The 13,574-nt window shown below is 38.8% G+C and overlaps 1 protein-coding gene across 1 annotated transcript; it reads right to left on the reverse strand.

Moving 5' to 3' along the window:
- Positions 1-2,626: 2,626 nt before the first annotated feature.
- Positions 2,627-4,307, reverse strand: LOC114188284. The gene is made up of 4 exons (XM_028076889.1): positions 3,830-4,307; positions 3,421-3,604; positions 2,962-3,322; positions 2,627-2,812 (listed from the first exon to the last, which is right to left on the reverse strand). The coding sequence occupies exons 1-4, from the start codon at positions 4,305-4,307 to the stop codon at positions 2,627-2,629; spliced, it is 1,209 nt and encodes a 402-aa protein (XP_027932690.1).
- Positions 4,308-13,574: the final 9,267 nt, after the last annotated feature.

Genomic DNA, 13,574 nt, shown 5'->3' on the forward strand with positions numbered 1-13,574 from the left:
ATGAAGGACCCTCAGTTCACCAATGCTTTTGCATCAGCCCCCTTGTACACCCAAAACTTCTTCTTAATCCCAAATTTCGTTTTCCTCTCTAAACCAGTTCCCAACACTGCCAAAACCCTCTCTTTTCCCCTAAAACAGCCTTTTATATGAGTCTTAATTAGGGCCTAAATGCTAAAACGAAAAAATGAACCTATTGGTGTTTCTAATTTCCATTTAAGGTTAATTACTTAGTGGGTTAATATTGTTTTTCACAACCCCTTTGGCTTTACCTTTTGCCCTTTCACCTCCACTCCAAACTAGAATTAGCAAAAATAAAGTCTATTTCACCTCTAACAAGGTTTGAACCCATGACCTTCCACACATAAGGCCAAAGCACAACCACTATGCCAATTCACATTCACTCACCATTCACAATTACATTACCAAAACAAGATAATAATAAACCAAACAACACATAATGACATACATAGGACTCGAACCCAAGTTCTCACATACAATCAAAGTACTCTCAACCACTTGAGCTAGTACTTTTCCACATCACATCAAACAATATTTAATGCCATAAAGGCTCTTCCTACTAGCATTTATTAATTAATTAATTAATTTGACGGGTCTTACATTTCCCCCACCTTTAAAAGTTTTCGTCCTCGAAAATAAGACTTACCGACAAAAAGATGTGGATAAGACTTCCTCATGAGATCCTCCATCTCCTAAGTCATCTCCTGGGTTACCTCGTCCTAGAGAACCTTCATAGTCCGAATCTCCTTCCCTTTGAGTTGTTTGACTTGAGAATCTAGAATTCTCACCAGTCCAACTCCCAACGTCAGATTCTCACGCACCTGGACATCATCCTGCTCCAGCACATGAGTAGGATCCGCCACATACTTCCTCAACTGTGATACGTGGAAGACATTGTGTAGGTTTGCCAAGTGAGGTGGCAATGCAATCTCGTACGCCACCGGTCCGATTCGCCTCATAATCTGATACGGACTGATGAATCGAGGAGTCAACTTCCTCGACTTCAATGCTCTCCCAATACCTATTGTAGGTGTAACCCTGAGGAACACATGGTCACCAACCTCAAACTCAAGTGGCCTCCTCCTCTTATATGCGTAGGATTTCTGCCGACTCTAAGTTACACGCATCTGATCCTATATTACCCTTACTTTCTCAGTACTCTGTTGTAAGAATTTTGGACCAAGTACCACAGACTCTCCTTCCTGCTGCCAACACAAAGGTGTCTGACATCTCCTCCCATACAAGGCCTCGTAAGGTGCCATCCCAATGCTGGAATGGTAGCTATTATTATAAGTGAACTCCACCAGTGGTAGCACATCATTCCACGTCCCGAGGTGATCTAGGACACATGTTCTCAGTAAGTCCTCCAGAAACTGAGGTATTTCCACTAAGGTATTTCAAGAGGCTCCAATGTACCACCTGGTCTCTAGTGCTCGATCTTTGCTTTTTGGCACACTAAGCAAGATGCTACATAATCAGCCACATCAGTCTTCATGCCAGTCCACCAGAAATTTGCCTTTAAGTCCTTGTACATCTTAGTCATATCTGGATGTATACTAAGACGACTCTTATGCCCTTCATCTAAGAGAATTTTCCTCAAAACCCTACTACGGGGTACACACACCCTCTCTCTGAAACGCAGGATACCATCTTTGCCTATCCTGATGTCCTTTCTCTTCTCTGTCCCCAACTCACTAATAATCTGCTACAGTTCCTGATCCTTACCCTGTCCCACCCGAACCTCATCCAAGAACTCATTAGTTATCCTCAACATGGTGCACCGTATATGACCTGCCTCCATATCCAATCCCAGATTCATATCTCGCAGCTTCTCGATCAACTCCAACTCCTTAATCATCATGGCCGACACATAAGCTCTCTTCCTGCTCAGAGTGTCTGCTACAACATTAGCCTTACCAGGGTGGTATAACAGCTCAAAGTCGTAATCCTTCAGGTATTCCATCCAGCGCCTCTGCCTAATATTCAACTCCTTCTGATCAAACAAGTATTTTAAACTCTTGTGATCGCTGAATACCTGAAATTGTGCCCCATACAAATAGTGCCTTCATGTTTTGAGAGCAAAAATCACCGCAGCTAATTCCAAGTCATGTGTAGGATAGTTTTTTTCATTTACCTTCAGTTGGCGAGAGGCATAAGTATTAGGTCGTTTCTCCTACATCAACAAAAAACCTAAGCCCTGGTATGAAGCATCACAATACACTTCAAACGTCTTGGTTGTGTCAGGAATAGCTAGTATCGGTACAGTGGTCAATCTCTTCTTCATATTCTCAAAATAGACTTCACACTCGTTTGTCCAAGAGAAAGGCTGGTCCTTTCTAGTGAGTTGAGTCAATGGACTCACCATCTTAGAAAACCCTTCCGCAAATCGCCTGTAATAACCTGTCAAACCCAAGAAGCTTCTCACCTCAGTAACTGTCTGCGGTCTCTCCCACTTCACCATCGTTTCAATTTTTGCTGGGTCTACTGCTATTCCCTGGGCTGAGATTACATGGCCCAAGAACTGTACCTCATCCAGCCAAAACGCACACTTCGACAGCTTCCCATACAGTTTATGCTCTTTGAGAATTCCCAACACCACTCTCAGATGCTATGCGTGTTCATCCCGACTCTCAAAGTATATCATTATGTCATCAATAAACATGACAACAAACTGATCCAGGTACGGTCGGAATATCCTGTTCATGTAGTCCATGAAAATAGCAGAAGCATTGGTCACCCTGAACGGCATCCCTACATACTCATAATGTCCGTAGCGTGACCTGAACGCCGTCTTCTACACATCCTCCAGTTTGACTAAGATCTGATGATATTCATACCTCAAGTCAATCTTAGAGAACACTTATTCTTTATGGTCAGCTTATTCAACTGACGGTAATCAACACACAACCTCGAACTGCCATCCTTTTTCTTTACTAAGAGTACTGGTGCTCCCCAAGGTGATGCGCTCGGCCGGATGAACTTCTTCTCAAACAAGTCTTCTATTTGCTTCTTCAACTCAGCCAACTCCGCTGATGCCATTCTATAGGGTGCCATGGATATTGGGCTAGCTCCAAGGATAAGATCAATGGTGAAATCTTCATCCCTACTCGGTGGCAACTCTGGTATTTCATCTAGAAACACATTGGCATACTCCTCCACTACTGGAATTACACTGATCTTCTCAACGGTGCTATTCTTCTCTGTATGAGCGACTATCATAAAATAGGTGGCTCTAGCTTCCACTTCATTTATCGCTCTCTGGGCTGAGATTAACTCCAATCCCTCATGTTCTGGGAATACCAAACTGTGCCGTGCATAATCAATTATAATATGATTGTTAGACAGCTAGTCCATCCCCAAGATTACATTCAGTCCCTTCAAAGGCAAGCACACCAAGTTCACCTTGAATCTGTGACCTTCCACTTCCATTGAACACCAACGCAGACTGAACTGGTAGCTACTGGACCCGAGGAGGGAGTTGAAACAAGCAACTCACACCCCAAATCGCGTTTCACCAGATTCAATCTCCCCACACACGCATTAGCAATGAAAGAATGTGTTGCTCCAGAATTGAACAACACCAACACTGAATAACCCAACAATAAGTAAGGCTCAAGGATAAGGTTACCTGATCAAGTAGCCTCTGTGGAGGTCAAGGCAAAGACCCTGTAGGGCGCTCTAGCCCTTTCTACGGGTGTTCCTGCTGGTTTCTTCACACTTAGACTCTTCTTTTCTAGGCAATTATTTGCAAAGTGTCCAAGTTTGTCGCATATGAAACACTTGTGACGGTCGCTTGACCCTCCTACTCCACCTGTCAGCTTTGGGCAATTCCTTTTCAAATGGGGTCTGCCACACTGGTAGCAAGTGGGACCCTGAGATATCTGTGGTTGGCTGTAAGGCTTTTTCATCTGCTTCGCCTCTGCGACATAGCTCTGATGTCGGACAATTGGACTAGGGCCTTTCTCCAGTTGTTCAGCACTCTTGGCCTGTTCCACCAAGACTGGGAACCTTCTCTCTCTCAGAGGTGTTACCACCTTCTTCAGCTCATGTTTGAGTCCTCGCTCAAACTTCAAACACCTCCACTCCTCGGTGATGTACTGCAAGTAGTACCTCGCCAGATGCTCGAACTTGTTTACATACTCATGCACTGTCATGTCCCCTTGATGCAATGCAAGGAATTCATCCTCCCTGTCCTGTCTAGCTGTATCTGGAAAGTATTTCTCCAAGAATCGAGTCCTGAAGTTGGCCCAAGTCACCGGCTCTTCCCTAGTCCCCATCTGTTGTTTCATGCCTGCCCATCAATATTCAGCATCCTCATTCAACAGATAGGTAGCAAACAACAACTTCTGCTCATCTTCGTAGTTCATCACCTTGAAGATCTTCTCACATTTGCGGAGCCACGCATCCGCTTCATCGGGAGAGGCTTTGCCAGTAAACTCCGTTGGCTTGTGGCACAGGAAGTCCTCCACAGTTGGCACCCTAACTGGTGCAATCGCCGTTCTAGGCTGCGCTGCTACCGGTGTCTGCATCGCATCCACCATCCGGTGAATAGCTCCACGATGTCATCAACACCACTACCTTTTCTCCTCCTGTTAGCAACCATTGCTTGGATACGCCACATTACAATTCACTTAGTTAAACAAAGCCACTCATCTCTTACCAACATGCAACTAAATCACATAAACAATCAAACGGTAAGCTCACTCCCCAAAAGTCCCAAAATATTTTTAAAATATTTTCAAAACTTTTGCTCTGATACCAATTGTAACATCCCTAAGGAATATTACAAATTTTTAATAAATAAATAAAATAGGAAAGAAAAATAAATACCTCATTTTATATCATACCATTTCCCAAAAACACGGAAAATTTAAAACTTTAATATACATGTAATAAGAACAGGAAGCCATAATTTATAAAACTGAAATAATATTCCAATGGCTCCCAAAAGTTACATAATTATCTCAAAACCAAAATAATAAACATATATACAAAATCAGATGCGATCCCTCGCTCTGAGTCTAAGCATCTCCTGGCCCACCTGTCAAATCATCTGCTCCCGGATAACGAGTTATCCGATCATCGCCACACACACACAGAAAGGGTGAGCTATGCACAATATATAAAAGATACGTGAAATAAATATGTCATCCATCCCAAAAATAACATGAATAAATATTTCATTGTTTTCAAATTACCCAACCATGATCTCATATTCCTTCATTAGTCATTTACATGAACTAGGTCTTGGGACTTCACTGTGCTTCTAGGAAACTAACCCATTCGTTGTCCAACCCTATGAGCCTATCCTGCTCATAGTCTTGCCCTACAGACTCCTTGTCTGTAGTAAATCATCCAAGCCTTCTCAACTTGGACCCTGGCATGCACACAATCACCATACTATGGACTCCTCGCCCAATAGTAGCCGACGGGAACATAACAGTTCCTTACCCATCGTGCGTCCGACGCATGTAATCACCTTTAAGAAATAACAAGCAAACAGTCCAAATAGTGCACAAACACAAGACTTCGCGCCATTCTCGCTTAAGCCATGTCAGTTCGCCCAAGCTAGAATTTTTCCTAAAGCGATTGAGTTATCCACCCTACAGACTCCTTGTCTGTAGTAAATCATCCAAGCCTTCTCAACTTGGACCCTGGCACGCACACAATCACCATACTATGGACTCCTCGCCCAATAGTAGCCGACGAGAACATAACAGTTCCTTGTCCATCGTGCGTCCGACGCATGTAATCACCTTTAGGAAATAACAAGCAAACAGTCCAAATAGTGCACAAACACAAGACTTCGTGCCATTCTCGCTTAAGCCATGTCAGTTCGCCCAAGCTAGAATTTTTCCTAAAGCGATTGAGTTATCCACGGTTGAAATTCGGGCGAATTTGACAAAGATAGCCCCAGTCGAAAATCTTTCGAATTTGACGCTGTCGTACCTGGCTAAAATTCAACCAAGTTGGTCTTAGCCGAATTTGAGCCAACAAATATGTCTTTAAATATTATTAACCACTTCAAGTCAATAGTGCTAAATAGGCCTTGCCGGCCATTCCGTTTGGCATATTTGTTGGCTCGGGTAATACAACTTGTAATAAATATAAATTATATTCTAGCCTATATTATTACATAAGTATACCTTTTATTCTTTACTATTTCCTTAAAAAATTATTACATTCAATTTAGAGGTAGAGAAGAAATGTGGTAAATTGAAAAGTGATTAAATAACCTAAAAAGTTTTCACTTTTAATTGAGATTGTACTTGGGTTGATAGCGAGAACGCTAAAAACTTAATTGAGACTTTACATTAATTGATTTGAACATCTAAAACAATAATTAATTGAACAACATTCTTTAGGTAACCAATGATGAATCCTATTTTAAAAAAGCAATGGAATTAACCTTTTTACTTTGGTTATTTAATCTTTTATTTTTTTTATTTATATTTATGTACTTCTATTATTTTTATTTTATTTGTTTAACTTTTTAGCATATATTTTTCTTCAAGAACTAATTTATTAGGAATCAATTTCGTGTTCGTTGGGAGATGAATTTGGGTTATCTTACCCATACTAATATTTTAGACTAATTTTGCTAGCAATACTAAATTTGTTATAGTTTAGTGGTATTAATTTGATTGCCTTAATGATAGTGTTATCAATTGCCAACTCTTTAATATCATTGTTGTAGTTGCATCTTATCGGCTTGCTCCAATTGCTAACCAACGACCTCTTCAGTAATATTGGAAATTAGCCCTTGGGTCATAAAGTTCTTCTCTTTGACCCACCCTTTCAAGGAGAGAGGAAAGCATAAAGCACATATACCATGTGGTCCCCCATGGGCTTGGACGAACTTCATGAGAGGATGCCACCTTGTCTACTCCATTTTTTCCGTTTTATGCTTTAGATTTAACCTAGTTTCGAAAAGCTAGGCTTTGGTAATTGCTTAGGTGTCCTGAACTTTTGTCTATTTCCTAGAAGCCTCTATAACTCTCTATATAAGAGGTGCTCATAAGCTTGTAAAACGGTTGAACATTTTGAAGTAAAAGCTTATTTTGTATCAACCAAAATCGTGAGCTGAAACTCCTATAAGGAATGGAGTCTTCACCTTGCCTTATCTTGCTTAGCAAGTGGCAGCCACCATCACTAATCTCTAGGGTTTTTTTGCCATATGCCCCCCTCCCCTTTGAGTGGTGTGCTCCATCTTTTCTTCCATTATCATCTTTTAGGGGTCTATTTTCAACTTACTTGCTCATCTTAATTTGGCAGTATACTTCCATTTGATACCTTATTTTTGTTTTCTTGCTCAATTGGTTCCTTTCCTTCTCTTTAAGCCTTTTAAAGTGAACATTCACATCTAGACAGTTTGTTATCTTAATGTCCAGTGGGAATCATCATTAGGTTTTCTTAAATAACTCATCACCATATTAAAAAATCTAACATGAACTATAACATCCTAGGCGGATATTACTATTTAAATAAAAGAAAATAATAATAATAATAATAATAATAATAATAATAACTCAACCTTTAAAGTCTTTCCCAAAGTGCGGGAAAATTGAAACTTTATTAATCGTGCCATCATTTAAAATCCAAAAGTAATTCATTACAAACAAAACCACGTTCCAACACTAACTCAATCAGAAATTAAAAACTAGTCAAAAATAATTCATCAAAGTAACCTTGACTGTTAACCCCCACTTTGGCTCTAAGCATTACCTACACCACCTCAAACATCATCTACTCTTGTGTAACAAGTTACACGATCATCGCCAAACATACACAAAAAGGGTGAGCTCAATATAATTAAACATTAAAGAAAGGCATATTATAAATTCTCATGCAAATCATTTTAACTTAGCCCCAAAACCCCTTTTGAGAACTTTCCATTATGCACTAGAAATCAAGGCCTTCCACCATGTTCATCCACCTTCTTCCCACTTTGAAAAAGACCTTAAGATGACACTTGCTGCCATAATCCTACCACCCGTGGTCCAACCTCTACGAGCCTCCCACTCGTAGACCAACATGCATGAAAATATCACGTTATGAACCACCATCCGTATTCTCACACAAGATTCCCAACATCACCAACCTACAACCCGTGAGTGAAAATCAAGTGCAGCTAGCCAATAGAAGCCTCCCACGCATATGCTCACATCGGATTTCCAACGTCACTGCCATACCACCCGTGATCGCCACATGTTTACAATCCATTACGAGTCACCACTCGTAAAACATCACCAACGCTAGCCCATTGGATTTATGACTATCGCCCGACGGTCCAATTCACACCTCGAGGCGTCACACCAGTAAATTTGAGGCTACAAGTTTATGTAATACATAACTATTTTTCACACACCAATGAACACAGACACACATTCCAACACTCAGGTTACAAGTATATATAATCCAAATAACTCAAAAAGTACCATTATACATAGATTTTAACCATTATATACATATTCATAGGTTTATGCATGCATTCCCACTTTGATGCAGATTAGATCAACCATGTATACATATAGGCATATGCAGTCATACATGAACTATGCAACCAAATTTAGATTCTACTATATTGATTTATGCTTATAAAATTTTAATACAATAACTATACGTTCATGCATCCATTCCAATTCATGGCTCAATTATATCATACCAATTCCATTTTAGCATCATTACCCAAATTATATCTGGAATTAAGCAAAGGAAACCCAAGGCCACATCACCCAACTCGTAATCGAACAGCTAGCCACTAGGACTATTTGACGTTGTCTCTAGTTTGGCGGCTAACTTGTTCTGCCAGGTGATTAACTTGTATTGCTAGGCGGTGCATCAGTTTCTGGTTCAAACTAGATTCTCTTGCACCTGCGAGAAACCCCAAACTTTCCCAACTCACTTCCAATCATGCAATTTCATACAATATGACATTTGATCATGTGCACAGTGTTCAGGCATATTCATTCAACTCATACATGCATCAAATTCATTACAATCACCATCAATAAACACTTCCACAGTTCATCCCAAAATAATGACAACCCTCATGCCGCCCACAATCACTCAATTTATCATTCCATCATCATACAGTGGCAATTTCACGCATTTAAAACATTACTCATTCACACGAGAATATATACAGATTCACTATAATCCCAAAAATACCACAAAAACATGAAATTATAGAACTGGACCAACCTAGTTTATGTCGCCTGGCGAGTTAGACCACACCGCCAGACAATTCACCACCAAAAACCTATAAATGGTTTCTAAAGACATGCGTCGCCTAGCGGACCTTCAATGCCAACGGAAAACTTTTGGAAAAGTTCCAGAAATGTGAAAATCCATAACAAAATGAGAATAGGAAAGGCACCATTGGATCCATACATCATACAATTACACAATTGCAATTAAAAACATGGATTGCGGCCCCCCTAACCTGGATTTTCCCGCACCAATGCTCTTCTAGAGTTCCCTTTTTGATCCAAAATGATTCCAACACTTATCTCCTCCCACGAACGCTCAGTCCCTCCCTTTAGGTTCAAGTGTGTGCTCTGAATGCTCTTCTTTAGGCAGCTTACACGAAATGCACTCTCCGAAATGCATAACTTTCCCCCTCTCACCAATTATTAACCTAATAATTGCTCCTTTAATCACCAAAGCGAAAATGCCAATTAAAACCATTAACATGTGGATTCATTGCACTATAATTAAGAAAAAGGCTAAATTACGCTACCGAGGGTCAAACTCACAATCACCTAATCACCAAGCATGTACACAACCCATAAGCCATTTTATTTTCTTGATAATTCATACACATCTTTGATTATATTATCACACCCCATGGTCAAGCATACTTGCAAAACAATTAAACAATTAATTTCACACACCCTATGGTCAACCACTTGAGCTAGTATTATTCCTTTGTCATAACTCTCTGCATTAATTACTATAAAGATCCTTTTACCCAAATTTATATTAAATAAATATTTATTTATTTATTTTTCCCAGGTTATCCATTTTTGTCATCTTATGCTTTAGGTTTAACCTAATTTCTATAAGCTAGGCTTTGATAATTGCTTCGGTGTACTTTTGAACTTTTGCTTATTTCCTAGAGGCCAACTCTCTATATAAGGGGTGCTCATAAGCTTGTAAAATGGTTGAACATTTTGAAGTAAAAGCTTATTTTGTATCAACCAAAATTGTGAGCTCTCCTCCAAGGAGTGGAGTCTTCACCTTGCCTTATCTCGTTTAGCAAGTTGCGACCACCATCACTCATCTTTAGGGTTTGTTGGCCATATGCCCCCACCCCCCTATGAGTGGCGTGCTCCATCCTTTCTTTCATTATCATCTTCTAAGATTCCATTTTCAACTTACTTGCTTATCTCAATTAGGCATTATAGTTCCATTTGATACCTTGTTTTGTTTTCCTGTTCAATTGGCTCCTTTCCTTCTCTTTGAGCCTTTTGAAATGAACCTTCACATCTAGATAGCTTGTTATCTTAATGTCCAATTGGAATCTTCATTAGGTTTCCTTAAATAGCTAAATTAGGTGTTTTTAATGCATTTTTAGTGTAATCTTTAGGTGCAATGTTAGTATGGTCTAGTATAGCTTGCAATATAGGTTCATAAATAGGTAATATCATATTAGTTTGGTCTTAGTTTAGGTACAAAGGCTTATAAGTAGAGTTGGTCTAATTGTATTCTAGTTTTAGGAGCTTTTAAGAAGAGTTTAGTGTGATTAACATCCATTTTGAGATTTTTGAGTTTAATGCAAATAAAAGGATCAAGGGTAGCATTCAAGTGCTTAGAGAAGACGTGGGAGAATCTAAATCAACCAAAATTGAGTGAAAAATTGCAGAGTTGACTTTTTGCTAGAAACTCGATTGATTCTTTCAATGTCCTTTCTGGATATTCTTTTGCAATTTCTTCACCACCACAGTCTCTAGCTTCTCCCTCAATCTGGTGTCCTTTTGATACTCTAGACACTAGTTGATTCTTCCTCTTCAGCCTCAAAGTCTTCTCAATTTCTTGACCAAAATTGATGAGTGAACCTGTGGTTGCTTTTGTCATGCACTTTTCTGAAAGACAATTGTTAGCTCAAGCAATGATTCTATGCTACACTAAGATCATGCAATACTGAATGTTTACCACTATCATCATAATTCAAATTCAAAAATAAAACAAATTTTGCCCATCCCTAACAAAGGTGCCATTTGATAAACCTCTTGTCGCATATAGATTTAACCAAAACTTGATTTCCTCACTAATACTAATTAATATAGCATAATGATCAACCAAGGATCAATCTTAAAGATAGGCAAGGGAAATGAATTATTTATTGAACAAGTCTTGTGGAATGGGAGGAAATCTAATGAAATCTATTAAAACTAAAACTAAAACGAGCTTAAAATACCATGAATATGTGCAAAAACAAACTATTCGATGAAATGCCCAAATGAGCTAAAATGCACCTAAAGTGTTTGATGAACTAACTAAACTACCACAAATTTATAGGTTTTAATAACTAACTAAACTACCACAAATTTGCCTATTTACTTTTACAATTCTACTTGGAACTTGGGTGATAGGTTCCCCAACAGTTGTGCCATTTCACTATAGGTCAATTGTTCATGTTTATGTGTTGCTTTAACATTCATAACCTGTTGTAATAAGTGATTAAGTTCAGTTGGCTCATAGTAGGTCCAAACTCTCTCACTCAAAGGCTTTTCTTCAAGTTAGTCTTCTATGGCTTCACTTCCACTTCATTTGGAATTGATGTCCCAAAGCTTTCCCAAAAGGTATCATCTCATTAGGAATTGAAATTCAAAAAGTCAACTCTTTGTCAAACTTTAGTCAACTCTTGTACCAAAAAGTCAACTTTCCCAATTATGAGCAATTTGGCTAGATCAGCTTTCCTTTATGGATTCTCTGAACTCTAAGATGATATTATTAGTCTTCCTTATGCATTTTCGTCAAAAATTTAAGAAAACAATGTTAGTCATACAAAACTACTTTTAAAGACTCTTAAAGCTATCCCAATTCTACTTCTAAGTCTATCTATCAAACTAGAATTTACACTAATATGCTACTACTTATTTATGAACCTAAAGTGCAGGCTAAACTAGACCACCTTAGAAGTACTTTTACAACTCATACAAAAAATGCATTAAAACATCTTAATTATCGTACTTCTATAAAACTAGACCTAGACTATTTAAATACTAAAACTATGTTAAAAACTCTTCTTTAACCACTTACATCTACCCAAAACAATGCAATAGGGTAAGAAAAACTCATGAGATATGGGACTTATCAAAGTGGTACTAGTCGAACACATTACTTAAGTTCCTAGCCACTAATCTATATGGTATTGGTCGAACCCATTGCTTAAGTTCCTATCCACTAATCTAAGTGGTATTGGTCAAACTCATTGCTTAAGTTCCCAACCACTAATCTAGGTGGTACTGGTCAAACTCATTATTTAAGTTCCCAGCCACTAATCTAAGTGGTATTGATTGAACTCAATTTTTAAATTACCAACCACTAATCTAAGTGGTATTAGTCGAACTCATTGCTTAAGTTCCCAACCATTAGTATCAGTGGTACTAGTCAAACCCACTATTTATTTCCAAGATTAATACTTAGACACAAAAGAATGAATTTAGAGTGACTTTCCGCCTAATATGCCAAGTAGAGAAACCAAGAAAATAATAAACCAAAAAGCACAAGTAACCATCAAACGACTAAGTTAATTATCATTTAATACAAAAGTGGTTATAATATATTTGGCCAATATACAAGAAACAAAGATGAACAACAAAGGTAGCACTACTCATCACTCGTATCCTCAAGATTATGCACTCCAACATAAGGGTAGGCAGTAGGGGCAGGACTCAACCTAATTGCTCTTGTATAACACACACGTTATACGATCATCGCACAAGCAACAAACACACAAACAAACAAATAGGGGTAAGTGATGAGTCATTATTTTCCTTCATTTCACTAGCCTTTGTGTACCCATTTGACAGTTGTTCAGTGCTTAATTGTTCATCTTTAGTGTGTTTTCATCTGCTGGAAGAGGAGGCTAAAGGGAAACAAAAAGATCAACATGGGGAGAAATGTGTCATCATTGATAGGTAAATCTGTTCCTCAGATTCTTGAGAAGTGCAAGGACCCAGGTACGTTTTATGTACCTTGCATCATAGGTAACAGTAAATTTGAAAATGCAATGCTTGATCTTGGTGCTTCAATAAATGTAATGCCTTTGTCTATTTTTAAAGCTCTTTCTTTTGGACCCCTGCAACCTACGGGTGTGGTGATTCAGTTGGCAAATAGAAGTGTTGCCCACCCCACAGGTTTGGTTGATGATGTTTTGGTTCGTATTGGTGAATTGATTTTCCCTGCTGATTTTTAAATTCTTGATATGGAAGAGGGATTTTCACATGGTTTTGCACCAATCATTTTAGGTAGACCATTGTTGAAAACTGCACGAACCAAGATTGATGTCCATGCAAGTACTTTGTCCATGGAGTTTAATGATATTA

This window comes from Vigna unguiculata, chromosome 1 (assembly GCF_004118075.2).
Source record: "Vigna unguiculata cultivar IT97K-499-35 chromosome 1, ASM411807v1, whole genome shotgun sequence".
In the NCBI taxonomy this organism is placed as follows: Eukaryota; Viridiplantae; Streptophyta; class Magnoliopsida; order Fabales; family Fabaceae; genus Vigna; species Vigna unguiculata.

Bases quoted from the DNA above. Each gene is read 5' to 3' on its own strand.
- LOC114188284 (XM_028076889.1), bottom strand. From the start codon at position 4,307: ATGAAACAACAGATGGGGACTAGGGAAGAGCCGGTGACTTGGGCCAAC. The intron at 3,605-3,829 runs GTGGAGTAGGAG...TGGGTTATTCAG, and splicing joins GAATTGCCCAAAGCTGACAG to TGTTGGTGTTGTTCAATTCT. The intron at 2,813-2,961 runs GTACTCTTAGTA...GAGGATGTGTAG, and splicing joins CATCACCTTGGGGAGCACCA to AAGACGGCGTTCAGGTCACG.